The sequence below is a fragment of the Drosophila ananassae genome, chromosome 2L, assembly GCF_017639315.1.
Source record: "Drosophila ananassae strain 14024-0371.13 chromosome 2L, ASM1763931v2, whole genome shotgun sequence".
NCBI classification, from domain to species: domain Eukaryota; kingdom Metazoa; phylum Arthropoda; class Insecta; order Diptera; family Drosophilidae; genus Drosophila; species Drosophila ananassae.
This window is the reverse complement of record NC_057927.1, coordinates 1,037,450-1,064,051: the sequence shown is the minus strand read 5'-3', so window position 1 is coordinate 1,064,051 and position 26,602 is coordinate 1,037,450. Positions and strand designations below refer to the sequence as shown.

General features: G+C 46.9%; 5 protein-coding genes and 1 long non-coding RNA gene across 7 annotated transcripts; 4 read left to right on the top strand and 2 right to left on the bottom strand.

Annotated features, from left to right (window-relative positions):
- Nucleotides 1-663: 663 nt before the first annotated feature.
- Nucleotides 664-3,411, top strand: LOC116654747. Its single transcript, XR_004309957.2, has 2 exons — nt 664-934; nt 3,257-3,411. It is a non-coding gene; the product is annotated as an uncharacterized LOC116654747 (long non-coding RNA).
- Nucleotides 3,412-4,605: 1,194 nt separating this feature from the next.
- On the top strand, nt 4,606-23,275 carry LOC6500238 (synapsin). Its single transcript, XM_001952926.3, is given in 11 exon segments — nt 4,606-4,682; nt 4,884-5,242; nt 5,629-5,792; nt 5,860-5,931; nt 6,941-7,084; nt 7,158-7,262; nt 16,729-16,946; nt 17,252-17,348; nt 18,548-18,715; nt 18,781-20,185; nt 21,213-23,275. Coding segments are annotated over 10 exon segments (2,946 nt in total). The 5' UTR covers nt 4,606-4,682; nt 4,884-5,028; the 3' UTR covers nt 21,572-23,275.
- On the bottom strand, nt 6,825-14,814 carry LOC6500317 (tissue inhibitor of metalloproteinase). 2 transcript variants are annotated; one of them, XM_001952927.4, is made up of 5 exons: nt 14,596-14,814; nt 8,157-8,334; nt 7,997-8,082; nt 7,716-7,934; nt 6,825-7,657 (listed from the first exon to the last, which is right to left on the bottom strand). In XM_001952927.4, the coding sequence occupies exons 2-5, from the start codon at nt 8,287-8,289 to the stop codon at nt 7,463-7,465; spliced, it is 633 nt and encodes a 210-aa protein (XP_001952962.1). In that variant the 5' UTR covers nt 8,290-8,334; nt 14,596-14,814; the 3' UTR covers nt 6,825-7,462. The 2 variants fall into 2 exon arrangements, with proteins under 2 accessions (XP_001952962.1, XP_044572404.1); XM_044716469.1 differs by lacking the exon at nt 14,596-14,814 and adding an exon at nt 8,391-8,868.
- Nucleotides 23,276-23,680: 405 nt separating the features above from the next.
- On the top strand, nt 23,681-24,837 carry LOC6500239. Its single transcript, XM_001952925.3, has 3 exons — nt 23,681-24,033; nt 24,091-24,407; nt 24,464-24,837. Exons 1-3 carry the CDS (start codon nt 23,743-23,745, stop codon nt 24,579-24,581), a joined length of 726 nt encoding a protein of 241 aa, XP_001952960.1. The 5' UTR covers nt 23,681-23,742; the 3' UTR covers nt 24,582-24,837.
- On the bottom strand, nt 24,796-25,847 carry LOC6500316 (multiple coagulation factor deficiency protein 2 homolog). The gene is made up of 4 exons (XM_001952924.4): nt 25,530-25,847; nt 25,387-25,474; nt 25,189-25,330; nt 24,796-25,128 (listed from the first exon to the last, which is right to left on the bottom strand). The coding sequence occupies exons 1-4, from the start codon at nt 25,685-25,687 to the stop codon at nt 25,001-25,003; spliced, it is 516 nt and encodes a 171-aa protein (XP_001952959.2). The 5' UTR covers nt 25,688-25,847; the 3' UTR covers nt 24,796-25,000.
- A 12-nt stretch (nt 25,848-25,859) lies between these two features.
- On the top strand, nt 25,860-26,561 carry LOC6500240 (UPF0691 protein C9orf116 homolog). The gene is made up of 2 exons (XM_014910943.2): nt 25,860-26,111; nt 26,175-26,561. Exons 1-2 carry the CDS (start codon nt 25,973-25,975, stop codon nt 26,378-26,380), a joined length of 345 nt encoding a protein of 114 aa, XP_014766429.1. The 5' UTR covers nt 25,860-25,972; the 3' UTR covers nt 26,381-26,561.
- Nucleotides 26,562-26,602: the final 41 nt, after the last annotated feature.

Below are 26,602 nucleotides of genomic sequence, written 5' to 3'. Positions count from 1 at the left end.
TGGCCGTTCGCGCTTTGTGGCTTGTTCGTGGCTGGGTTGCCACATTGCCAGAAAAATACGTTTAAGCCATCACTTTTGGCGCTCTCGAGTGTGCTCCACAGCTCTGCGGCTCTCTATTTTTGTCATTTCCCCAGGCCCCTAGACCTGTGCTTACTGATAAAAATAAAAGGCCCAGCAGGTGCACTGCGAGAAATACTTTTGTATTTCTTAAATTTTTTAGGCTTTTGTTATCAATAGGGGGGATGATAAATCAGAATTAGATAATAACCAGTCATAATTATCAAAACCTAAGGAATACATTATTTCTTCTTGTGTACTTCCCGAGGGGGTTGGTGGAATTTGTAGCGTAAAGTGGGCCTCAATGAATCGATACGCCCGCAGGTTCCCCACCTTGCACCTGCGCACTATTTGGGGTTGTAACTCTCTCTGGAGATAGACCAGTGTTGGTGAGTGCCATAAAAATAACGGTTCATTCGTAAATTTTAATATATTTATTAATTAAGCGTGTTTATTAATACAAATTTATCACCAGAATCTCTGTAGAAATCGAAAATCTTGATTTTAATTCAAAAAGTAAAGGACCTTCCTGTAGTTTGGCTTATAAAAACCTCAGTACTTATCTCTCTCTCCTAATCTCCTGCTAACAGTCTACTCTCCAGCTCTCTTTTGGCGCTCACATGCCTTTGGACTCGCGTTCCTTTTTGGTGGGAAACTCGTGTTCGGGAAAAGGCCACTCGCTCAGTGAAAATTTCATCACCGTCGTTGACAGTTCAGCCAGAAAAAGTCCTCTAGCTTTCCATTCTCCATCAAAATCTCAAAATTATCTAAACTCATTTTGTGTTCACTTTTTGATCATTCAAAGGCATCGTTCCGACGTTCATTCGCTTGTCAGCGACTAGATAGCGCGGATTCCAGTGGATTTCTAGCAATTTTGGTAACACAAACAAGTGCAATTGCCGAAAAATCGAAGCACGGCTAAGAAAAAATATATACGAAATTTCTGTATCAGCTAGTCCGAGTGTTTGTATCTGTGTGTGAGAGTGTGAGTGTGAGTGTGTCTGTGTGGGTACGTGATAAGCGTAGACGACGCCGTAACAACAAAACGCAGGCCCCGAGGATAGCGAGGCACTGTGGCACCGCATCGCATCGCTTTATTGAATTACAAGTAAAACAAAGAGCGCGACTTAGCTGGCGATTAAGGCGTTCCCCCCGCCGGAATAGAGGGGGCGCTGCGAGGGGACAGGAGTGGCTCAGGGGCGGGGGTGGTGGTAACCTGCTAACCCACAAACCCACTGCCAGCGGGGTGCCGAACAGCAAACAATCCTGAGTGGTGGTTTAGCAACTGCTAATTGGTTGGAAAAAATTAATTTAAAATCATAGAGCCGTTAAAAGTTAGGGTATTCAGTTGAAACTTTCAGTGGGTAGACACTCAGGACTCTTCTCTAGGAGGCTAGCCCCCCCAAGTCTTTGACCTCCCGGACGGAAATAGCTGTCACAATTTGCGTGCGGCAGCACCGCAGGTCTGGATAGACTCAGATGGCTGGCATTTTTAATTACCATCGAAAAGACATTAAGCCCTGTTTTATGACAAGCCAGGTCCCAGGAAAGAAAATTCCGTTTTTCCGCTGGAAAATGGGTTAGGTACGACTCCGCTCGGATGCCCCCAAGAGTTTCCTGCGATTTTGCTGCAGTTTATATAACGCACGGTTGACAGTAAATGCAACTGCTTATGCTGCCACAGAAAGAACCCGAACTTTAATTCTCCCCCGACGTTGATGGATTGTGGTGGGCGACCGAGCTGAACTTAGGGGCTAAAAGCGGGGAGCAGGGTTAAGTTAAGCCTGGCTATAAACTTTTTCCTGCCACAGAGCGAGCACAGATTTGGGAGTTCGAAACTCTGACATGCCCAGACAGGCGAGACCCTCAACACGTTACTGTGATTATTAATTCAGAAACTTTTCACACAGCCTGCCAGACAACCCAGTATGAAAGTATGAAAGTTTTCGGCCAAATTAGACACACTTGCCGGCCAACCGAGAGCAAAATACCATGCCGACTGCATGAATTATGTAAGCAAGGCCAGAAATTTGATGGGCCCGACCGTCTTAATTTTCCAACTAAACAAGGCTCAACCTGAGGAGTAATTCAATAAGGCTGAGTTTTGGGCAACCAAATAGGCTTACCATTGCTATTTTGGTTGGCAAAACAAACAATCGGGGCCATAAATAATGAAATCGATTACCAGCACTCTGTTGAGTCCTGGCGGCCTGTGTGCTACAATTGTTACACGTTTTATCCGGCCCCGCCGGCGAACTTTGACATTTCGGGCCACGACTGCTCGTGGAAAATGCCAAATGTCAGATCTGTCTCTTAGGAGACCCAGCAGCTTCGTGGGCGGCGGATGTCCTCAGCTGCTCGCTAAAAGTAATCCGCAGACAGCGAGGCGTCCGCTGCGTATACGTAATATGCTTCACTCACACAGACTCATAATTGAAGCTTATGTCATGAATCCGGGATTAAGGACGGGAGGGTCCTGAAAACAAGAGCGTTCTTTCCACAAAAAGTTATTGGTTTGACTTTGTAATGAACTTTAAATTGTATGTGCATCTCATTGCGTCAGCAAGGACCAAAAGTGGCAGCCACTAAAGAGCCATTTTTTAACAAGCAAGATTAAAATGCAAACTATTTTATTTGCATTTTTAGAGATTGCCCATTACGTCCCCTCCAGTAAATGTTTCGGTTATGATTTTGTGAATCAGAATTTCGTATGCCCTGGGTCTCGGGGGATCCATTAACGCAATTTTCCCGCACTTGGCTAGGACCACAGCCTGCCGATTTGTAAAGGTGTTGTTTACCCGGCGCCTGGGGAGGCCAGTTCGGGTTATTTACATACAAAATTCCTGTGGCGAATGTTTTGGGGCTTTGCTTCTGTGTGAGTGGGCTTCGCCCCAGTTAGCGGCCACTGCCAGTGCAATGAACCAAAAACAATGTTTGGCCGACAAGCAGGCAGGATACCAGGAAAACGGCCACAAAGGCGAAAGCCAGTTGTCCCCAGGGAGGGCCTCCTGTCCGTCAGTCAGTCAGTTTTCATTCGTTGGTTCAATCACTCGACTGGACATCCTCGAACTGATGGCTGTCTGAGTTGGTTGGGCGCTTTGACGGCTCTTTTTTCATTTTTCCTAAAAGTTTTGGCGGATACTTCTGCCAGTTTGAATGAGATAGGATTATAATGCCTTGTCTATTGATTTCTTTGCAGATTCTCAGAGCATCCGGCTAGCAAAGAACACTGCTCCCAGGACCCAAAAGAGGGAACGAAAGCGAGGAGCCACTGTTCGACTTAATTGTCGACCACTGTCAATATTAGCGCCATTGCAACTGCTGGGTGTGGGCGAATCTGCGCCCCGCCACCGGTAAGACTGTTCCGAGGCCCTCGGACACCACTCTCAGCTCACTTTACTCCACCTCGGCTTGGCTTTGGCACTCACCAAATAAGAAAACATAAAATAACCCAAATGCCACTTACACGTACTGCTTGCTGCGCCTCCATCAACAAATTGCTTTCGGTTTTCCATTTTCATCTTTTTTGTTTCCCCGAGCTGGCTGGCTCACAGAACCTTTTTCGCATAAAACCGCACGAATTGCGCCGCAGGCGGAGATCAACATTGTACACACACAGCCGAAAAGTTTCAAGTGGCTGTAGGCCTGCGGGCCGAACAATAAACACAAAACGTCCTGCATCTCGGCCACAAGTGTTTGACATTGTTGACATGGCCCGGTCCTCACCGTCCCCTTCCCCCATTGATTTCTGGGCCACAAAGCCCCTTGGATTATAATGGCCACTTTGCGTTGCCAGCTGAATGCAATTCCCCCGAAACTGGCCATTGTCCTCGGCGGGCCACGTCCTTGCACCTGTTGCCACCTCAGTTACCTCAGCCAGCTCGACTTCACCGCCATTCCATTTAATGCTTCGCTCGTGTGCTTGCCTTAATTTGATTTCAGTTCGAGCTATTTTCAACCTTAATTGCAACTCTTAATGGAATTTCAGTTTTCACGTAACTTGACTCCTTCCGTCCTTCCGCTTTCAAACACACACTCACCATATCTTCCTATCAGCAAATTGCATTTTCCACCTCTACTCCGGCAGTTCAGTAAGTGAAGAGTTCTGTAATCCGTTAAATGTGAAATGTACTAATCCTCTCAACCAGTGACATATGAAATTTGAAATGAGCTTTCCTCCGACTTCAGCACATTACACCTCCTCTCGGAGTGTAGTGTTTTTTACGATTTTTACCATCTTTCACTGTGAAAATTCCCATTCGAAGTGACTACGTTAAGCATACGCCCCCGTGGCTGCTGCTGAGACCCAACTAACTCAATTAGGTTACTCGTATGTTTATTTACCTATAAGTTTTGCGATGCTTTTACTGTATGCCTTACTGTTCAATGTCAATGTGCACCATCAATAATCAAAAATCAAATACCAGAAACCAAAAACCAGTGAATGCCCAAAATTTGAAGCACTCTATACTCTCTAAATAATTATGAAAAAGCTCTCGAGAAGAATATCAACTCTATTGGTGTTTCTGTACTCTTTTTTACTCAAAGGAACCAAAAAGCAGCACCCTGAATTTCTCGTCGTTCAAATCGAGCTTCACTTCCAATGTTAATTTCCTGAAGAGAAGGTAAAGACCTTAAAAATGGAAGTGCCCCCTGGGAAAAGGGGGCTCAGTTGAATAAAACTAATTTGAAATTTCATATGCTCTCCGTCTATTTCTCTCTCTCTGTCTCTCTTTCTCCGGCGTATCCTGTCCCCTGTTTTCCCCCCACTTTCCTCTCAATCACTCTGCACCGACAACCTCACAACACCACCGAACCACTAACAGATTCAGCTCGGGAGACTTGTCTTCCGAGGTCGACGATGTCGATCCTAATAGCCTGCCGCCGGCGGCCCGTCCCATCCAGGATCAGCCGACCAAGCCGCCGGCCGTCGGTGGCGGTGGCGGCGCAAGCGGAGGCGGTCCGCCGAACATGCCGCCTCCTCCGGCACCGGGCCAGCCAGCCGGCGCCGCTCCGGAGCTCTCACTGAGCTTTGGCGCCGGAAAGGCTCCGCCAACCACCGCCGCCCCCGGGCCGCCGCGTGGCGTGAGTGCGCCTACCAGTCCGGCCAAGTCGCGGGAAAGCCTGCTCCAGCGGGTGCAGAGCCTGACAGGCGCCGCCCGGGATCAGGGAGCTTCCATCTTAGGTACGGCTGCAATCATACCGCGCCCTACACTCAGAGAAACAAAGTCATCCAGGCATATCGCATAAGATCTTCATGAACACAGGGTCTTTTTCAGTAGATAGTAGTGCTCCAACTAAAATCGATTCCTTTCAGAGAACATTATCAGAATCGACTCTATTTCTTCACCATGAATTAATATAATTGCAAATGGAATTTTCTTTCAGGACTACTTTTCTGACTTAATAATTATAAGTTCTTAACTTTTGAGTCCACCAGTCAGAGTTTTTCGGGGACGGGTTTTAAATATTTGAAATCTTTGTATTCTGACTTTGTATTCTGAGTGTAGGGTCTTGTGTTTGCTTTTCGGACGTGGTCCACAATGTATCCCCTAATCTGTTCCACAACAGGAGCTGCGGTCCAGAGCGCCACCCAACGGGCGCCGACCTTCAACAAGGACAAGTACTTTACGCTGCTCGTTCTGGATGACCAGAACACGGACTGGTCCAAGTACTTCCGCGGCCGCCGGCTGCACGGCGACTTCGACATCCGCGTGGAGCAGGCCGAGTTCAGGGTGAGTAGTGGCTATTTTAAGGATCCTGCATTGACGATAATCGGGCTAATTACTGGTCCCTCTGCAGGACATTACGGTGGTGTCCAGCGCCGACACCGGACCGGTTGTCACTATGGCGGCCTATCGCAGCGGAACTCGGGTGAGTTATATAATGCACTCAGAAAAATGATTTAGTTTGGTGTGTGTTAAATATTTATATGAAAGGAGTGGAGTCCTTTACAACTACGTACAACTACTTTTATTTCTTGGGATTGAATTCCAAAGATCCAAGTCCAGTTCCTCTAAATGTATTTCCAAGTGCTTCTGTGTTTGCCTTTAATTAGTGCCATTGGCCGTAGTTCCGACCCAAGTATCTGTCCGAGCTTTTATTATACTGAAGCCTGCACTCTAAAGCGTAATAAAGGCATTGGGAGTGACTGGCCAGGGTCGTGGAACAATCCAATGTCCTGGGAACTCTTAAGAGCTGCCATTTGTCCGTGTCCCGTATTCCGTATTCAGTATGTACGCAGCTCTGAGTCGGACACTCTGACACTACGGCGCTCTATTTCCACTTGTTTATTTCAAGTCGTTTGCTCAATTTACGGAGCTGCTGTTGCAGTTTCCCGTGTCAGTGGCTATAAAGGACACTTGTAGCTCAAGGAAAATAAAAAAATTTAAATAGAGCGACAGAGAGCTAAATGTGACACACTTGTTTTTGTCTGGCAATGACTTAAAATTTTTATGACAGATAAGAGTATTGTGTTATGTCATGCGTAATGCATGAATATAAAAAAAAAAAGTAACCTTAAACTACTCGTTATAATAGATATAATGAATGAGAGCATAAGATGTACATTGTACCCATGTATGTATGTATTAAGAGCTCAAAACAAACAATTATAGCATACTTATGGGAGGCAGCTTACAGTTTTAGAGCAACAGCGAAGTGTTACAGCTTTTCCTCTATGGCTTGGTCTTTAAAGATTTTTAAAAGCTTTACGTAAATATTTAATCTTAAGACCCATTCAAAGTGTTACTCAAAAAACTTAAAACCTCTTTTTAGAAAACGTATATTTTTCGGTTTAAAAAACTATAAGAAAATGCTTTGCCAGAGTTTAGAATTCTTATATCTAGAGAATCCTCTCGTCCTTAACGATTATGCTTTTCAGGTGGCGCGCTCCTTCCGGCCGGACTTTGTGTTGATTCGCCAGCCGCCTCGCGACGGGTCCAGCGACTTCCGCTCCACAATCCTGGGCCTGAAGTACGGCGGAGTGCCCAGCATAAACTCGCTGCACTCGATCTACCAGTTCCAGGTGAGATTCTGATCCTTTACGAGTTGCAGACGTTTCTTATATATATTTTTCTCTTTTCTGTTGTTTTTTTAAGGACAAACCCTGGGTATTCTCGCACCTGTTGCAGCTGCAACGTCGCCTGGGACGTGACGGCTTCCCGCTGATCGAGCAGACCTTCTTCCCCAATCCGCGGGATCTGGTAAGCTCTACGTTAGGAATTAAGATCTAGACACTAATTAAGTAGCTACTCGAGCCGGTTACATTTTCGTCAAAAAGCATCAATTAATAAATAACACATTAAGCATAACGTACGTATTAAAGCTCTAGATACAGATAGAGAAACGATAGCATATAACAAGGGGAGGGATGCAAGGGAGTATCCCGGACAGGAGCTCCCGATTACGGCTCGCTCATGCACTTTCTGTAGAGCTGCGTGCGCCGCCAGCGGCAGCGGGAGATGCTACCGTTTACAGTCTGGACGACGTGGGGCATGCAGGCACTGTAGTTCGTCTCGCACTTTCCAAAGGGCGACCACTGGCACATGTCCGCGTAGTGGCGGCGGTTCAAGCAGTTGTTTTGGAAGCAGGGCTTGGCCTGGTAATAAAAAGGTAAAATAGTAGGCATTTCTATATGATATTTATAAGGATCCCACCTCGCAGCTGCAGCTCTTGGCGTAGCCACCGCTGAAGCCGTGGCGCTCCGTGATGGTCATTTTGGTGTACTCCTTGTAGTAGTGGCACACGCCCAGGGCCGGCATGCGTCCCGCCACTATATACACCCTTCCGATGTCCAGGCTTATGCCGCAGATGCCGTCATCCCGGGGCGTGGCCAGTCGGCCGTCTCGCAGCATTCGCCGTGCCTCCGGAGTCGCCTTAAATAATCGTTATTCTTCAGCAGAATTCTCTAAAGTAGTTAAACTATATGCCAGCTAACCTTGTAGGTCCTCTTGATGTGCACCTTGTATGTGGTCTTGCCCGGCTCGATGGTGTTTGATTTTCGCAGGACTCGCAGTTGCACAACTGTTGGCGGAATATGGCAACGATTTATTTATTGAATTCCCCGAAGTCTGAGCCCCATATCCCATACTACTCACCGTAGTCAGCCTTGCAGAAGTGCGTCTGTGGGTGGGAGGGCATGCAAGAGCAGGCGTCCGCCGGGCGCCCGTACAGAGCCAGGATGGCGACCAGGACAAGCGTCCATAAACCCAAATGCTTTCTAACATCCATGGCTGTGCTCTCCGCAGAAGCAGATAAAATGGCTTTCCAGAGTCACTGAAAGAAGGGAGGTTCGTATAAGTAAGAGAGGTTGCGCGGAAAAGTGAGATTACTTTTTTACGGCGACGACAATGATTTAATGGGAAAACGCGGATAATGGGCTATCACGGCGGACTGAAGGTCACTGAAGGTTTAATTATCTCTGCCGCACTTATGTCATTCCCGTCGCGGCTTATCAAAGGAGGCCAGCGAAAAGCTGGCGTGCAGGAGGCGTCAGGCGGCAGCCTTCCGTCAATCCAGCCATCAATCCTCTGCTCAATTATGCATTTAATATATTACACATACGCCCTGTGTGACGGCAATTAATCCCGCCTGCTGTCACAAACACGCCCAAGACGGGCTCGTCATTATCGCGCTCCCTCCTGAGTTACAAATTGAGGACTTTCCTGTGCTTTCATCGAAATGTTCTCCGATTCGGCAGTCAATTTAGAATGCATAAATCTAGAAAAGTAGTTCAATTGCCGGAGCGTTTCAATTGAAGATTGTTTATGGGGGAAATTCATAGAAAAACTTGAGACGCGCACAAATCGAAATCCATTACAGAACAGCGGCCATATCCCCCTCACACGTTGAATATTTCAACGCAGAAATATTGTATAATATGGAGCGCGGCCAGGCCGCGGCGCGCAATCAGCTTCGAACTGCACTGGCTCATCGAACTGATCGGCGCAGATAGGCGACCGCGTCCATATATACTTGTACGTCTACGGCTATCTATCCGTCCATCCTCCCCCTGAAAGTCCCAGTTCCCGCGCCGCCGGCTCGCCAGCAACCCGGCAGCAATGTGGCAATTAAATCGAAATAAAATTGAATTAAAAGCATTTTGCGGAAAAGCCACTACAGAAACATACGCACACAGAGGCGTGGGTTGCGGGGGCAAAACTGCATGTGTGAATGGGGAAAGGGGGGCCGGGCTAGGGGGCAGGGCTATTGATTGAATGCAAGCTAGCAGGCAGGAGTAATGCATCAAACTATTTATTAAGTGGCAGCCCAAGTGGCGGCCAGACGAGCACACCAGCAGACGCGCTGACTAATGGGATAAACTGGAGCACACACTGCGAGAAATTTGGTAATGGCTGGTAATTAGCCTGGACTAGACTCAATAGCTGACTCTTCTCTCAGTGAAGACAAATATAGACACCCCGAGCACAGTGTTAGTGTCGTAATGTCATGGGAGAATTGTTCGGCGCTGAAGGAAAGCTCCCTTCATGTTTGCACGGCTTTTCTTTTCCTGACGGCTGTGACACTTGCCCGGCAATTAACGGCTCGGATTTGTTTAACAAACAGGCCGACAACGACTAGCACCGGCACAAAAAAACTAAAGAAACAACAAACAAACAAGCGAGGCAGCCAGCCGGCCAAGGAGCAACAGAAAGTGGCACACACATCGAAAACTTCATCGGCGTTTCGCAGATAAATCAACTCGAGAGCAAGAAAAGCGTTTCAGAGGCGATGAAAATTCGCACGATTCGGTGCACGGTGCCTGGTGCCTGGTGTCTGGTGCCGGTGCCTGGTGCACAGTCCCCTGTCAGGGCCTATTCGTATATCCATTTAGATATATGCACCCGTGGCTGAATGCACAATTAGCGTGGCCATATATCAAGGCGCATATCGAGGCACAGTTTAGAGCCGGCCGGAGCGACTTTTTCGGGGGAACACGCTCCCCGTGTTTGTTGACAAGCTTAACACATGTCAATTATTTGTTATATATTATGGCACACGGCGGCCCAGTGGCAGAGTGCCGTTCGTGCCGCATTTGACGTCACTTCACGCCTCGGCCAATTGACACACTTGCCGGCCCTCCTCTCCGGCTCTTGTGTCGTCATCATCGTGTCATCGATGTTGACATTTGACACTGGGCCACTCACTGCCTGATCAGTCGCTCGGTTTCAATTTTCAGCCAATTATGCGGGCCACCACCAGCCACATCAACAAGTAAACCATTTCGAAAGATATTAAGTCAAATATCGGCTCGAGACTCGAGTTCAATTAGCATTGATTTCCACTTAGCCCTTCGGCCACTTAAGTTTCTTAAATAAGGCTGTTTCGGGTCTCAAGCCCCACTGATAGAATGTGGAATACACTATAGGAGATAGGTGACCGGTAGGCTAGTGACTGACTGACAAAGAAGTTCTGACATGGGATCCCATTGCTCACAAGTATAGTCAAGTAAGCAAATAATGCAATGAAACCGAATACCCCAAATAAACACATTTAAGCTATACCCTTGCATTCCAATTTCAGTGACAATGTCCGTCGCTCACAATTTTTGAGCCCGAGCTGCGGCTACCGCTCCATGAAATGGAAATCGCTGCCGAGAGCTTCAGCAATTTAAAACGATGCAAATTTTATGATTAACACTTTAGGCAGAAAGGCAGAAAACCAGACAGAAGGGGAAGAGACTAAGCCGAAAAAAGCCGACTAGGCCGAGATTGCCCAGGTGAATTGAAAGGGATTTCGAGGGTCAGACTTCAAAAAGGCCACAAAGCCCGCAGTTGAAAAGCGGCGAGAGCGGATGAGCTGGGGCTTCTTGGGGTTTGGCTCAGCCGCATAATTAATGCGATTTTGGTTACTGTTTTTTCAGGCTTTCCCAAAGAGAGTAGCAAATCTGGAAATGGCTGCAGCCAGTTGCCCGCTAGAAGCAATGAGTGTAGTTTTGGTTTACGAGCACTTAATTGGGGCCATTAATATCGCCTAATGTGGGGTAATATGTGAAGTCCCTCCAAGTGCTGCCCGACTCCACTTTAGCTCAACAATAGGCAGAATGCAGCGCCATAAAAGAGTATTTATAGCTCTTGGATCGGCACACTCTCCAATTTACGAGGTTTGATATTTTGCGCCTCCGATAGAGCCGTAAAGCCATTTCCAATTGGCTCGGATCGCTTGTCTGGGGATCAGTTTCCAGTGTGCTGGGCTAGCGATTGTCTACTTAGAGATTTATGATATCATCTGAAAGGATTTCTGGGTCATCCCATATCTGATTACGCCGATTTTGGTGTATAATCTTTGAAATTCCACCACTATTCCTTAAAATATATATCTAAGCAATTTTCGATTTGTTTCTCAGCCTTCTTACGGGCTTTAGCGGTCATTTACCTTTGGATTTTGTGCTTTGTGGCACTTCGGTTTTGATATTGTTTGCTTGAGTTTGCTGATTGACTTTCTAAACAGTCGGGATGGGGGCTCGCTGGGAGCCTAAACTGCGCAGTTTTGCATTGGAATTTTCGAACTGGGAACGATGTTACAACGAGATGATGTCACTTTTTGCACAACCTATCAGTAGAGTCCCCGATAACAAACAAACAAACTGTCTGGCCTGGCTGGCAGCTGGGAAAGGTACTTTTTGCAGGCACTGCATTTTGCCAATTTTCATAGCGATGCTGGCCAACTTTCTTTGGCCAGCGGCATCCGCTGACTTTGTCGGCACAGGTCTTGCAACAATGAGGGAAAATTAAAGGGGAAATATCAAAGTCACGATCTATGGGGAGTCACAGACCAGACCCGTACAGAGCCCCAATCAGGGGAACAAAGGAGGCCGGCGCTGAGTATTTTGATTAATGCCGCTTGATCTCTGACCGGACAAAGATTTTCAAATGCATCTCAGAGTCTCAGATAAGATCCATCTATTGCCACTTACACGGCACTAGACGACACCTTGCACCCCAGAATGCTTCGCAATCCGAGAGCTGAGCTGATAAGACGCGGGTCTAGAAGCGTTTGCGCTGCTAATTGAGTCGCCAAGAGATGACAGCTCCACTCAGGTGTGTCGAAACCCAGACCCGGCCGGGGCCCAACTATGCCCGGAATGTTTATTGCCTCTTATGCATCATTAATTCATGCACAAGTATGCCAGCCGGTCGATGGCAGTCGCACAGTACGTACGATGGCATCATTGCGCCCAAAATAAGTCTCTTCTCAGTGCAGTCGGGGAAGGGGTCTTCGTCCTCGGCTGAAAAACAAACAGAATTTGCAAAATACCGAAACAGTTTCTGCCCAAATTCGTCATCTTGGTGGTTTCTCTTTAAGGCGAAGTCAAAAAGCGAAACAGACACAGTTCCGATTTTTGACACAAGTCTTGCAAGAGAATAAACAGAAATGTCATCCAGGATTCAATTAAAAAGGCTAATGTTTCGAGAGGGTAAACAAATTCCTATATGGGGGTCGGCGTTTGTGGTCTCAGATTGCATTGGCAGGCCATAAAAATATGAATTTTTAATGAGAAAAGCGCAAGGATGGCACTCAAAGAAATACTAAATCTTAAAATATACGAAATAAGTCTATATGATTCATTGTTTTCCCCAGAACCTATGGCCTATACCATGTGGTCTACTGGTACAATAGTATAAACTGTTTCTTTTGCCAAAATTCAAAAACCACAACCTGTTTTTCCAAGTGTTTGTGGGCATAAAAGTCCGCAAAGTAAACATTTGTGTGTTTGCCTTTATGCAGCAAATAATAATTGCGACTCATAACGAATGCAGTCCAAACCCGACCCCGAACACAATGGACTCCAGTGTGGGCTCACGTTTCATTATCAAATTGCTGCATTAGCATAAAAATCAATAAGTCAAAAGCGGCTGACAGCTCAATTAAATATTAAAGCCGACTTTTCGACGAGCAGGCTGATTTATTCCTGCCTTCAGAACTTGAGACCTTGGCGGATCTTGTTAGGAGAAATTAATGAAGAGACAAGACGGCCTGACACAACCCAAGCCGTGTGACGGACCCCGGGACTCAAAAGGCCAAAATCATCGCCGATAAATTGCCGGCTGACTTGTGAAATTTACGCAATAACCTCAGAAGAGGAGGCAGCATTATTAATGGAGGGAACACTAAAGGCTCTTTGTCGCGCCTCGCGCATTTCTTCTTAATTGTACAATAATATTTAATTGCAATATTTGCCCAGCGACGTTATTAATGGCGAACATGAGTGTTTCGGGAGGATAAGCCAAACGGGCCGAAAGCGGCCTGTGGGTAGTGGGTGTGTCCGCAAAAAGCCAGGCAAGTGTGAACGAATAAATAATCTCGGGATCTGTACCGGCAGCCGAATAAGGCAAGAGTCTGCCGGACTTTTTGGGAGCCCATATCTTTGAAGCTGCGACAAATAAGGCGAATTGAACGATGTGCCAGCGAAAAGTCGAGTGGCTTGACAATATTGTTCGAAATGTGAATTGATTGGCGAAGTCTTACTGGAGCATTACATTCTCAGAGCTGCTGAAAATAGGCTGAGTAGGTAACTGGGTTGTCTTTTTTACACAACTGGCTGACAAAAGTCAGTCGGCTGTTGCGGTTGAGGTGGTTTCCGAGGTGCCATATGGCGATCGAAGCCGGGTAGGCACAACCTGGCAACACAATAAAATAAGGCTGAAAAGAGCAACAATAGCTCCTCATTATCTGTCTGTCACGATGCAAAATGGGTTACTCAAATAGATGCATTTCTCTCGGGTCCGTTCCCGGAGGAATTTTGATTGCTAATAATATAAAGTCAAAATGGCTAAATATGGCGAGTGCCTGGAAGCACGTTTGCGATCTGCCAATACACCACAGAGCCAATAAGCCAAAGTCAAATGAAGGAAAAATTATTTCGAACAGCCAGGCGATGTCGGTGTCGTGTCCATGTCCGTGTCATGAGAGAAAAGACAATGGCATCGCCAAGGGGAAAATGGAAAAGCACTTGAAGTGCATTTTCACCCCGTTCTCCCCCCGGGGGAGGAGATCTTCATATAAACTTTATGGCTTGTTTGTGGCCGGACCCGAATATTTTGATGGCCCCAGCATATTTTTAGACATCAAATGGCCAATGCCAAAACACAAAACACACATGACGTATACGTGATATGGGAAAAGCAGAGCTTTCCTTGACATCCAGCAGACTTTTATTAGATCGGAGGGGTACACAGCCGATCGGACGACATTGCACAACAAACACACAGCGGCGGGTGTGTATATTTTTTAATAGCTGCAGTTTGTTTACAAATTGGCGACATTAAAAACTATTAAGACGAGGACCGAGAGGCGAGCGGGTGGGGCCGGAGGCGGAGGACAGATAAAAAATAAAAACAAATTATAAATAAACGCAAATAAATAGACGGGAATGCAGCTGTGTGCGTGCTGTGGATGGAAAACTGTGTCGCCGTGTCAGCGTCGCGCGATTTAAATAGCCCGAAAAACGCGCGTTTTGCATGCCTTTCAGAAGCATTCGAGTTCCAAATGCAAGCCCCAAGATTTGCATTCGAAGTCGGTTCCAGAGGGCTTTACCTTGGCAGCACTTGAACCCGAAAAACGGTGTTCCGCAAACAGTGGAAATGCGGAAATCTTCAGGAATGTGTTTTCACTGGCAAATCGCAAGGCACTCGCACTGGATCTCACATATACTTTTCAGCCCGGGGCCGCGCGTTTCTCCGTTCTGGCGGCTTTTGTATCTTCGCGTGCCGTTCTGCACTGAATCGCCTTAGAGCTTAGAGCTTCCAAGAAATACAAATTCCTCAGAGGCCTCAAACATGTTGCATTCGACTTCAAACATGTTTCAAGAAAATGTTCGGCCTGATCGCCAGAGCTTCTCGGGCCCCCAGTCTTCGAGTGAATTCTCCAGATCTTGAGTGAAATGTCGAGGGGAAGGTGCAGTGCAGCCTGCTATCGAGTAGATTGCATTATTTTACCTTGGCAGCTTTATTAATTGCGTGCAGGGGTCTTGTTTATGCTCTCGGGCTGCGGAATAAATATGGGATATAGCGTAGCATAGCCAGCCACATGGATCCACGTCCATGGGTAGTTGGCGCCGCAGCAGAGGGGATCGCAGCCAGGCAGCAATGCAGCGCCACACGAAACCGCACAGAAAATAGCGCATCTGTCAGGCCGCAAATCAACTAATAACCCGGCTATTCATATATGTACGTACTGGGTATTCATTTTGTTAGTGGCTCTGGCGATCCACTTCCACTTCCTATCTCTGGCCATGTGGCGCACACACGTGCTGCAACTGCTGCTGGTGCTGCTCTGGTCATGCTTCATGCTTCATAGTTCATGCTCCACCTACAGCACGTTGCCATAATCTGCATACCGACCAGCTAACGCCACCGCACCGTGGATGTGCACTTGGGGAAAAGTTTGGATTGGGGTCTTTTTTAAATAGTCGGATTAAATAGCTGTACCCGGTACTCGACTATACTGAGCTGACTACCTTCGGCATAACTACTAACGCTCGAGTTATTAGGATGAAAAGATCATAAATGATCCATCTGATCAAAAATACCGTGTATTATTGACGCACTTGGCCCTTTCATATTCAAATATTCCCATTTTAGTGTATTCAGGTCAACTCTCAAACTGTTTATTGTTCCGTAAATCCGAAAATAAGTGCATATTAATGTAATATTTGTCCAGCTCATGTTTGTGAAAATTTTCCTCCAGTGTATACTGATATGGCCACTCAAGCAAATCGCCCCCCGCGATACTGCTCCCCCTTGAGGGCGTTGCGGATGCGTCACAGTGCATATTTTAGGTCCGCTGATATAACAAACATCGAGAAGATACATTTTTCCGCAGAGTGAGGGGGACCATGGAGGTGGGAGGGCGATCAGACGACCGCCACTCGGGCGGAAAACGTAGCAGCTTCCAAGAACTCCCGCCATGTGGGGGTGTGACGTCGACGATTCATGATCCAATATCTGCACATATAGACTATATGGTGTAGTACCCACATCCATCGCCGATCCATTCATTGAGAAATACTTTCACGAACGCTCCTCACTCGTCGCGGCAATTGTGACAATTCTTTCAGCTGCGTCATAGTTTGTTGTGCTTTTCTTTCCACGAGCTTATATTTTTATTTTTATTCATGAGCCAAATTAAGCCCATGTGTTTATTTATGATTTATCATCTGCCTTAATGGGCTGCGGGAGGGATGATTAACAAGGGTGATCTCTTATCGATTTACAATGTGTAAATATAATTCCATGAGCAATGCCCAAGAATTATTATTTATTAACAATCAAATGCTAGCGGGCCGATCCTCACTTATTTGCATACCGAGAGGAATTTTAAATAGGCACATATGTATGTATAGCCTAACTAGTGATTCAGTGATTCTGGGAAATCATTCAGCATTTTCACGGTCAGGTTCCCAATCGGAACTCGACCAAGAACAGCAAAGGAAACTGAATTTGGCATTTATCCAACGGATTAATAAGCAATGCCCGTGATTTGTGCAGTAAATAAAAAAGCAAGAGTGTTTCTCGAGTGCCATCGACAATATATTAATTTATAGAATATTGCCTTGGGTTGCCTGTTCATATCTCCTTAAAAGGAAAGTCATCTTGTCTATATTCCATTACTAAGTTTTCCATGACATCTACAGAAAATAAAAGTAAACAATCCACTGTGCCCTTTCAGTTCCAGTTCACCAAGTTCCCCAGCGTTCTGAAGGCTGGACACTGCCACGGCGGAGTGGCCACCGCCCGACTGGAGAACCAGAGCGCCCTGCAAGACGCCGCCGGTCTGGTGAGCGGCGCCGGGAACGATTCCCACTGCTACTGCACCATTGAGCCCTACATCGACGCCAAGTTCAGCGTGCACATCCAGAAGATTGGCAACAACTACAAGGCATTTATGTAAGTGACCGCACCGCAGACCGCAGACGGCCCTGTATTGGCCACAATGCGGATGGTCGAGTGGAGTGGTGGCGTCTCCGACCTTGAGCCCTCGACTGCAACTGTCAGCAGACAAAAGCCGCCGCTTGGCTTTCAATTGGCAATTGTTCCGGCTCGGCGGCGGGTTCATTGTTTGCCAACCGAAATGCAACGGGTTCAAAGATCTCCCGACCCCTGCCCTCTACCTTCCGCACGGGGATCCCCATTATCTACGCTTTTTTAGCGGCTTAATTTATTGCCCTCTGCTCCGCTTTGCTTTTCAACAGGCGCAAATCCATCACCGGCAATTGGAAGACCAATCAGGGCTCCGCCATGCTGGAGCAAATCACCTTAACCGAGAAGTACAAAAGCTGGGTGGACGAGGTAAGTGTTCTAAAGCCGGGATTCCGGGCCACTAAATCAAAGGGGAACCGATTTCAATTAATAAGCCGCCTGTGGCGACTGGCGACTATTTTGTGCAAAAAGAAACCATGTATACTCGCTTATAAGTGAAATTAATTCATTGCGAAGCATTTTAGATTGGTTAAATACAGCTACAGATTTATCTTTACCATAAAACTAAGGGAATTTTTCATTCTGAGCCCCAAAATCCAGAGCCCGAAACTTTATGACAGAGCATGGAAATCAGGTCTGCCTCGCTTAGCCCCAGTTCAGTTCACATTTATCAAATTTGGCCAATCAATATGGCTAAGGAAAATCGCTTTAAATTACGTGCGGCATTTTGGGTGCACAATTTAGATTTCTGCCGCAGGGGCGACAAGGCAAAGGCAAAGGCCCAGGCTCAGCCTTAGCTTCAGACCCAGACATAGGCCTGGCTACAGAAATCATAATAGCTGACGTCAATCGGAGGCGGTTCAGTTTCCCTCCAGCGTCGGCTTTGCTTTAATTAGAGCTCATGAATATGCAAATCCGACTAAACGGCAAGTACAGTTAAACAGTCAATCGGATTTGGCCGCCAATAAGTTGGCTTAAACGGCAGTTGGCGTAGGAAACAATTTCAGGCAGCCGTCTCATAATAGCCAGATGATGGGAAGGCCTTTCCGATACATGAGAACTCCATCAGTAGTGGCATTCCGTCAGCCGGGGTTCCTTCGGCTCGCGACTGAGTCACTCCGCGTTCGAGGCGGCGACGTATGTGCATTAATTAATTATTGAATTACTGGCGCAAATATTTCTCATTTATTCGATAAGGTGGCAGCAGTTTCCCTGAACAGTGCAGAGGAAAAAATCGCTCGGGAAATGATTATATAAGGCAACTAGTCCAGTTCCTTCCAAGTCAGCACTTCCATTCCGACCACGTCAGCGCTTTTCTAGGCAAGTCCCAATCAGCCTCCATATCAGCATCGGCATTAGCGTTAGCGTTAGCTTGAGCTTTAATCAAAACAAACTGTGTAATTAAAACCGGCACTGCCACTGGCGGAAGCCCACACAGAAATGTTTCATTGCGAATCCAACTCCCCCTCGGCCCTCTGCCGCCTCGGGAGTGCGCTTGAATCAAAAACACATTTTGGGGTCATGACTCAATCGCAATACTAATCGCCTCCATCCGGGAAATTTTTCAGATATCGGAGCTCTTTGGCGGCATGGAAGTGTGCGGCCTGTCCGTGGTGGTGGCCAAGGATGGACGCGAATACATCATCAGCGCCTGTGACAGCACCTTCGCTCTCATCGGGGACACCCAGGAGGAGGATCGCAGGCAGATCGCTGACTTGGTCTCGGGACGGATGCAGGTGAGCAGGGACTCGAGTGAGCCATTAGGTCTTCTGGAACTGTATCCTCCTCATACACTTTTCAGAACGTTTGCCGACCCAGCATGGCCCAGACAGGACCAGGCAAGCTGCCCTCCCGCTCTTCGGTGTCCTCGCGTGCGGAGAGCCCCACTGACGAGGGCATAGCCCCCACTCCTCCTCTTCCGGCTGGTCCCCGCCCGGCGCCCATGGGTGGCCCGCCGCCCATTCCCGAGCGCACCTCACCAGCCGTGGGCTCCATCGGACGGCTCAGCAGCCGCAGTAGCATCTCGGAACTGCCGGAGGAGCCCTCCTCCTCGGGCCCCAGCACCGTGGGCGGAGTGCGCCGCGATTCGCAGACCTCGCAGGCCTCGAGCATCTCCTCGGCTTCGCGGGTGGGCCAGAGGCCACCCCAGAGTCAGACCTCGGTGGTGGAGGACGCCGAGGACACCATGAAGAACCTGAGGAAGACCTTCGCGGGCATATTTGGGGACATGTAGGAAATCGCTAACAAGAAGCGCGGCAGGACGGCGAGCGAGACGAGCAGCGGCCCGGGCAGCGTGCCCGGAAGCGCCGGACCGGGGTCTGGAGGATTCAGTGGCTCCTTCCTCGGCAAGCAGTTCTCGTTCGCCAGCAAGACAGGTGCGGGCGCAGGTGCGGGGGAGGGGGTGATATCCACCCAGCCAACCCGCCCCAGCGAGGAACCGCCTGCCGTGCCCGGAGAGGCTCAGCCGGGCAGCAGCGTTTCGGATAGCGGTTTAAAAAACACGGATACGGATAGAGCCGGCTACCAGCCAGTGACCAACTTTGAACCCCAGGAAAGGGTCAACCCATTCGACAAGGACCCGCACAAGTCGCAGAGTGCGGCCAGCATCAACACGACCACCTCGTCATCCTCCTCGATGTCATCCTCGTCTATCTCGTCGAGAGTCAATCGGAACGGCAATGCGATGAAGTCGCCGCCACCGCCGACAGGACCTCCACCGCCGCCGCCTACCAATAGCAGTGGCTACAGGAACAGCTTCAGCAGCTCCCTGAGCAAGGACAAGACCAGCTACGGCAACTACGGGAGCAACACCTCGGTGGAGACCATCACCAGGATGGACACCACCAACACAGGCGCCACAACGATCACAGAGGCCAGTGGCGGGGCAGCCAGCGGGGTCACAGCCATAACCAATATCAGCAATAGCGGTGTAGGATCGGGAATCGGACCAGGACCAGGGGGAGAGATCGCTCCGAACACTGGAACCATCACCACATCGGTGACCACCAACGACTGGCGGTCGGCCATCGGAATGCGATCGGCCAGCGTCTATAGTGCCCCGGCAGCAGTGACCACGACCGGAGCCCTGCCCGGAGACACCTCCGGGTACGACTCGAACTCCATAGCCTCCCAGGGCGCAGGATACAACAACCCCAGCGACCTGCCGTCGTACACCCGGCCCTCGTACTCCCGCTCCGAGAGCAATGGTAATTATCTAGCCGTGGGCGTCCTCCTCGTCAGCCTGACGCTCCGAAAGACCTAAGCGCTCCACCTCCATCTACCAAATATATATATTTCATGCCATTTAATCTCATATATCGTACTAATCAGCTACACCCCATTAAATTCGTACTTATTCGAGTGTAAGAGATCGATTTTAGCCTAGCAACCTAACCAACCTAGCCAAGTAGGCAGCCGTGTCAAAAGCCGTGTTAGCCAAATTAGTTACTTAGCCATTAACGATTTTATTTTCCAACTCAAGCCAAGCTCAAAGAGTAAGCCAAATATTACGTATACGACCAGTCAGCCGCTCGAGTGTTTGTAAGTCTCCTTGAAAAAAAAAAAAACAAAAAAATCGCTTGCCTGCACACACTCCACCCAACAGACATGTCAAGTACAGTACAGCTACAGTACACACTCGCTAGAGTGCACCGCCACCTGAGTTTAGTTCTGGCTTCTGGGCACGCAACGATAAACCAAAGGAAAACGAATGATACCCATGATACCCTACATACACACCACAAGAGTAACAACAGCTTTTAGATCAACAAAATTCGTTAGTAATTTATAAGTGCAACCCTTTAATTTCTAGTCTGTGTGTGTGTAAGCGTAAACGGAATAAAATGCAGAGTTATCAAAATACGAGCCCCGGAAAAGCCCTATCGAATAGATCCCTGATCCTAGCATCTCAAAATTAGCCATTATCATCCACTCATGGAAAGCCTGGTTTTGGTAACGCTCATTTTGCTCATTCCTCATCACTCCAGTCGCAATACTAAAATAGACACATGTACGGTTGAAGGAGGAACCCAGTCATTAGATAGTATTAGAGAGCTTCGATCAAAAATTCGAGTCCATGGACCTCTTTCAACCGTCTCTTTCATAAAAGCTCCATTGGCCCACGTAGTGCTAACAACAAGTGCTCCTACCTGCACCCACGCCAAATTGATGTGCACTTTAAACCATTTACCAAAGAATAGATTTATTAAAGTTCGAACCCATTCGCTCTTTCAGCCTCCAAGCAATCCGATCTCGATGTCATTTTTGGCGACTCCAAGACCACCCCGATCTCCTACGGAAACGGCAAGTACACCCGGGCAGCTGGATCCCTCTCGGACGCGGACATGATCTTCGGGGGACCACCATCGAACTACAAGAGCGACCGCTTCGGGGCCGCCAAGAGCATGAGCATGAGCTCCAGCGGAGTGGGCGGATCCGGAAACGGATCGGGCAGCTACAAGATCTATGACGGCATCCAGAACGCGGCGTTCAGCGATTTCAGCGACTCCGGAAGTGTGAGCAGCATGGGATCGAACAGCAAGCGCTGGAGCAGCCACAACAAGGAGGAGGACGACGAGCTGGACTTGAAGTAGAATCATCAGACCCATAATCTCATTAAACTATGAACATTCGCGAGAATCTATCTGTTTTCTGCCTCTGAAGTTTCCTGGTTTCATGGGACTCACTCATTTGAAGCATCAACCTTACGTTACTATCTATGTATTCATCTATCTATGTATCTATCGACTAAACTCATTCTTGCAACTTCATTTGCCAGACAGAGAGAAGCGAAAGCAGAAGATGCTATCTAGGACACACTGTAGTACTGTACACTACTAATATATAATTATAACCACCAATGCCACAACAATAATGCAAAAGCCCCTATTTGTGTAGAGCCATGTGCGAAATGACTTGACTGGTTTTGCAGCATGACAAAAAATGAAGAATGAGTTAGAGAGAGGAACTATTTAAATACCACTCTTGAACATTTTGATCGAAGGTATATATATATATATATATATTAAATATATTATTGAGACAGATATTGATATTATATAGCAGCATATATTAAACCAATTGAACGTTGACGTAAAGTATTCATTTTTATGAGAAGAACTTTTAAATAAATCGAATTATTAATGAATCTGTTATATACCAACATGAGACACATATGAAATCCTAAAACTATAAAATAAAAGACAATATAAGCAAAAGTTTAAAAGAAGCAAGCGTTTAACACTAATATATATGCGATATTAATGTATTTCGAAATTACTATGAGCAAATGTTACATACCAAACACACGACACAGCTACTCACACAAATTGAATGTTTACCACAAATATTATGATTATTATTACGTATTAGCGTTAATGTTTGCGGCAGATATGCGGCAGGAAGATATATTATATATGGACGAGGACGTGGAGAGTAGAAGGCAGTACCAGGCACCATGACAAGCAATCTTAATCTAGGAAGAACCATAACGAACCAAACATATTCGAAGATCCTGCGGGGTCTCTGTAAGGCGGCTTAGTCGGTACAGAAATGCTGGAGAGGGAAGTTTAGATAATTGCATAAATAAATATTTATAATTGTTGCGAGCGCCAACAACGAAGTCATATATGATAACTGAAGGTATTATTTAGCAAATTGATTGTTTTGTTACGCACATGTAAGAGCATTATTTAGAGCAATAGCCAATTTTTAAACGTTAATAGACACGATTCTCGAATGAAATCATTTCCACTGGGTTGTATTCCTCTTCGATTTTATCCAATAACGGCATGAGGATTTTAAAGATAATTGTTAATTTGTACTCTTACTAACTCCCTTCGATTTTAGTAGTGTTTTACCTAAAACCAATTTACAACTACTTATTCAAGACATTACTGTTTCGGTTAGTCACTTTGTCATCCTATCACCTATATACAAATATATATATGAAATATTGTAATTGTAAGGAATCTCTTTGGCTACAAGTACTTTTCGTCAACGTATCATCATCATTTGAACCCAACTGGCACATATTCACGCAAAGTTTTATAAACATATACATTTATAGCGACAAGTTAGAACGGAGAGTACACAAATAAATACAGGCATCACCCACATATATCTCGAAAAGGAACAGTTTACACCCCATAACGATATCATGCATCAAAGTGCTGAAAAAATACTCGTAAATTGAAATTCAAACGAAATACTCAAGCATAAAGCGTATAACTTACACACGACTTCTAATCTGTTACAAAATAAATACCGAAATAAATACTCGTATTATTGTGAAAGTATAGCAAAGAAATATGTATTTATATGTTGTCTGCAATTGATTCAGAGGGTGGGCTGCCCTTCCCCTGGCCAGTCATAAATCGTCAAAAAACACGTGTGTATGTGGGAGCACTCTTAACTTCTTCCAGCGAAACCAAAAGTAACAACAAATGAGCTGACGAACAATTCAAGAGCAGAGCCACTCAATTGTTTTCCACTCTTCCACGCACAATTTCGCGTGCGTTTACCTGCGGAGTGGAGTTAGCATTGACATTAGCCAAGTTAGCCTGCTCTAATCCTTCGGCCGGAAAAACGCCGTCTGTTTCAGCCAATTTTCAGGCTAATGACACCAGGAAAAACACTCTCGCTCGCGGAAAGCGAATCTCTACCTGCCAAGGCGGAACCCTCAGAGACACACATAAAAGACGGGCACTTTTCGCAGCACCGAACTAGTCTTCAGTCACGACACCTCCACCACGGATCGTAAACCATGTCGCAACTAAGCTGGAATTATCTAATCTTCTTCGGGACGTGCCTCCTTTGCCGCTCAGGCCTCACGGAGGCAGCCAGCTACCAGCTGCAGACCTACGACGTGGAGGCTAACGCGGGCATAGAAGTTATGACGAACTCTACGGAAGGATATCCCCAAGGAGCGGTGACTTATATGGAGAAGCCATTTTCCTGGCTGCGAAATGCCCAGAATATGTTCGGAAGTCCTGCCGGGCACGTCATCATACAGGTCGCCAAGGAACTCATCCACAGGTCAGCTGGAAACAGTCAGGTTGGTAGCGCCAGGTACTCCATAATTTTTCACCTGATTTCTTGAATATTTCCATAGGTTCTGAGTCTCAACCTGACCAATCTGCTCATCATAGTCCTCCTCAAGGTGCTGATCTTCTCCGCCGGCATGCTGGGCGCTGGTCACTGGAGTGGCTACGGCTATGGTTACGGCCGCGGCTCCACCGGACGCAGTGACAGTGACTTTGGCCTTGGACTGAAATCTGGAGATGATTACATGATAACAGGGTTCCTAGCCGCCCAGGGAGCGGGTCGGGATGAGTGTCTGTATGCAGCCAGCTGCGCGTGCCCGACGGCGGCCTACGAATATGCCAAGGCAGGACGAGCTCTTTTGGGAGCCATCGAGGTGTTCGAAGGGTAAGGCTTACGCAGAAACTTTATCCCCACAATACTTATATAATCGTCCATTACAGGACCCCTCTGGAAAAGCCACGATACAACGACCTGATTGTTCTAATGGAGAAGGCCGCCTACGATGGCTTCCGGGGAGTGGCCTGCAATACCACGGAGACCTGCGATGGGCTGCTTTGAGTTTCTGCAGTTTTAGATTACGGCTCTTCTTGATTGAGTGTGACAAGTACAATATATTCATTGCACTTCTTAGAGAATTCATATCAAATTTGTATCCAAAGTACAATATTTTTCTGTTCTGCCTAAGAGTATGCAAGAATTCTATACTATGGAAGTATTATTTGTCACATTGTAATTTTAAGGGAGCTCTCCTTAAGTAAAACTAATGTTTATGTATCTATTAAATGTATATTAAATTAGATGTAGTACAAACGAATTGCAGCCTAATGATAGTTTTATTCTGCTCGTGGTGTGTACAGTCTCAAATGGTTCAGCTGGAAATCAGATTAGTTGCTAATATTTATTTACGCTATTAATCTAGTATTGTGTCTACTGCGACTGTCGGGTGATCAACGTCCTGGTACTGATCCTAGGTGGGATTAGCGCAGGATGTTCCTGTCCACACTGATCTGCTCCTTGCCTCCAGTAATGGCCTTCACGAACTCGGGGTAGTGCAACAGACCGTCGTTATTGTCGTCGGCAATCAGCAAAAACTTGTCGATTGCCTCTGAAAACAGAAATCCATAAAGTCAGTGCTATTCTTTCCTTTGAATTACTTGGTTCGAACCTATAAAATGCTCCAGCTCATCTGTGGCATTCTGCAGATACTCGTCCCTCTCGCTGTTCTTGAAGTAATCATAGTTGTGATGCATGGCCGACTGAATCATCTCCAGGCCATCTAAGGCATTATTGTTATCATTGTCGTGGGCCTGTTTTTGAGATTAAGCTTCGAGTTCGAGATGATACTTCTTCGTCAGCTACTTACCTTAAACATGTAGAAGATCTTCTCCTCCTCGGTCATGTCCTCCAGACTCGCCTGCACGCCCATGTCCCGCAGGTCGTCATCGATGCGACTGAAGGTAGTGGGATTTTAAAATTGTATTGTATATACTAACGCCCTCTTCTTACTGCTCTTCGTGGGTGAGATGTTGGTCCACCCTCCGCGTCTCCCCCCTCGGGTGGTGCGGTCCCCTCTTCACGGCCAAAGAGGCGTCGAAGTTTTGGCTAAAACTTGCTACGCAGATGATGAAGTTGAGTAGGTTGGACAGATTGCACATTTTGTACATCGGATAGAAAATTTGTTTTTGGCTAAGGACTGTTCGTGACTTGTTTGGGGGTTTGCGAGTGTGTGTGTGTTGGCCACAACTGTCACGGAACTGTCAAAGCGGTTCCCCGGGCGCAGGCGCCGGATTCCCCCGCCACGACTGTCAGAATTCAAACATAGCAACCTCACTGGCAGCTGTCCAGAATGGGTTGTTTGTTCAATAGGTAACAGGCACTATCTATCGGCTTGTAGACCTATACACACGTAGCGTTAAATAATTCCTTAAATTATTCTGCCTCTTGCGAAAATGTGCGAGCAGTATTGTGACAAGTTCGAGACCTTCAACCCGGAGGTTGAGTTTGCAAAGTTTCAGAAGCGCAAGCCGGTGGTGAGAACCGCCGAACTCTACCAGAATCTTCACAAACGCGAGGACATCAAGTGCCCCTGTGAGTTGCTGTCTTGCCGTCATGTCCTACCTGCTAATCCTGCTAATTTGATCCTCTCTTCAGACAGCTTCAAGGGCTATGGCGTGGAAACAGACGCCAACACCATGTACCGCACCTGCAACTCTGAGTACGGCTACTATGCCCCCAACGTCTATACCATTCCGAAGCGCTTCTACCCACTGCCCCAGAAGTTCTCCAACGAAGTGGTCCGCTTCGGAATGTATCGCAATTTCTCCCTGAACACGCACATGGATCGCACTTTCTATTGAAGTTTCTATCCCGTTTTATCCTTTTCCAATAGATTTTCAAATTTTACGCTGGTCAACAAGTGATAAATCCTCCTTAACAATTTCAGAACTAAATCCTTAAAAACAATAACATTAAAAACAGAATGTAAAAGTTCGAACACAAAAAAAATAAACTTTAAAGGCACTTTGCCGTAAAATGTCAGTTGCTTTGATTATTATGTTAATTTGAAATGTTTTTTTTTA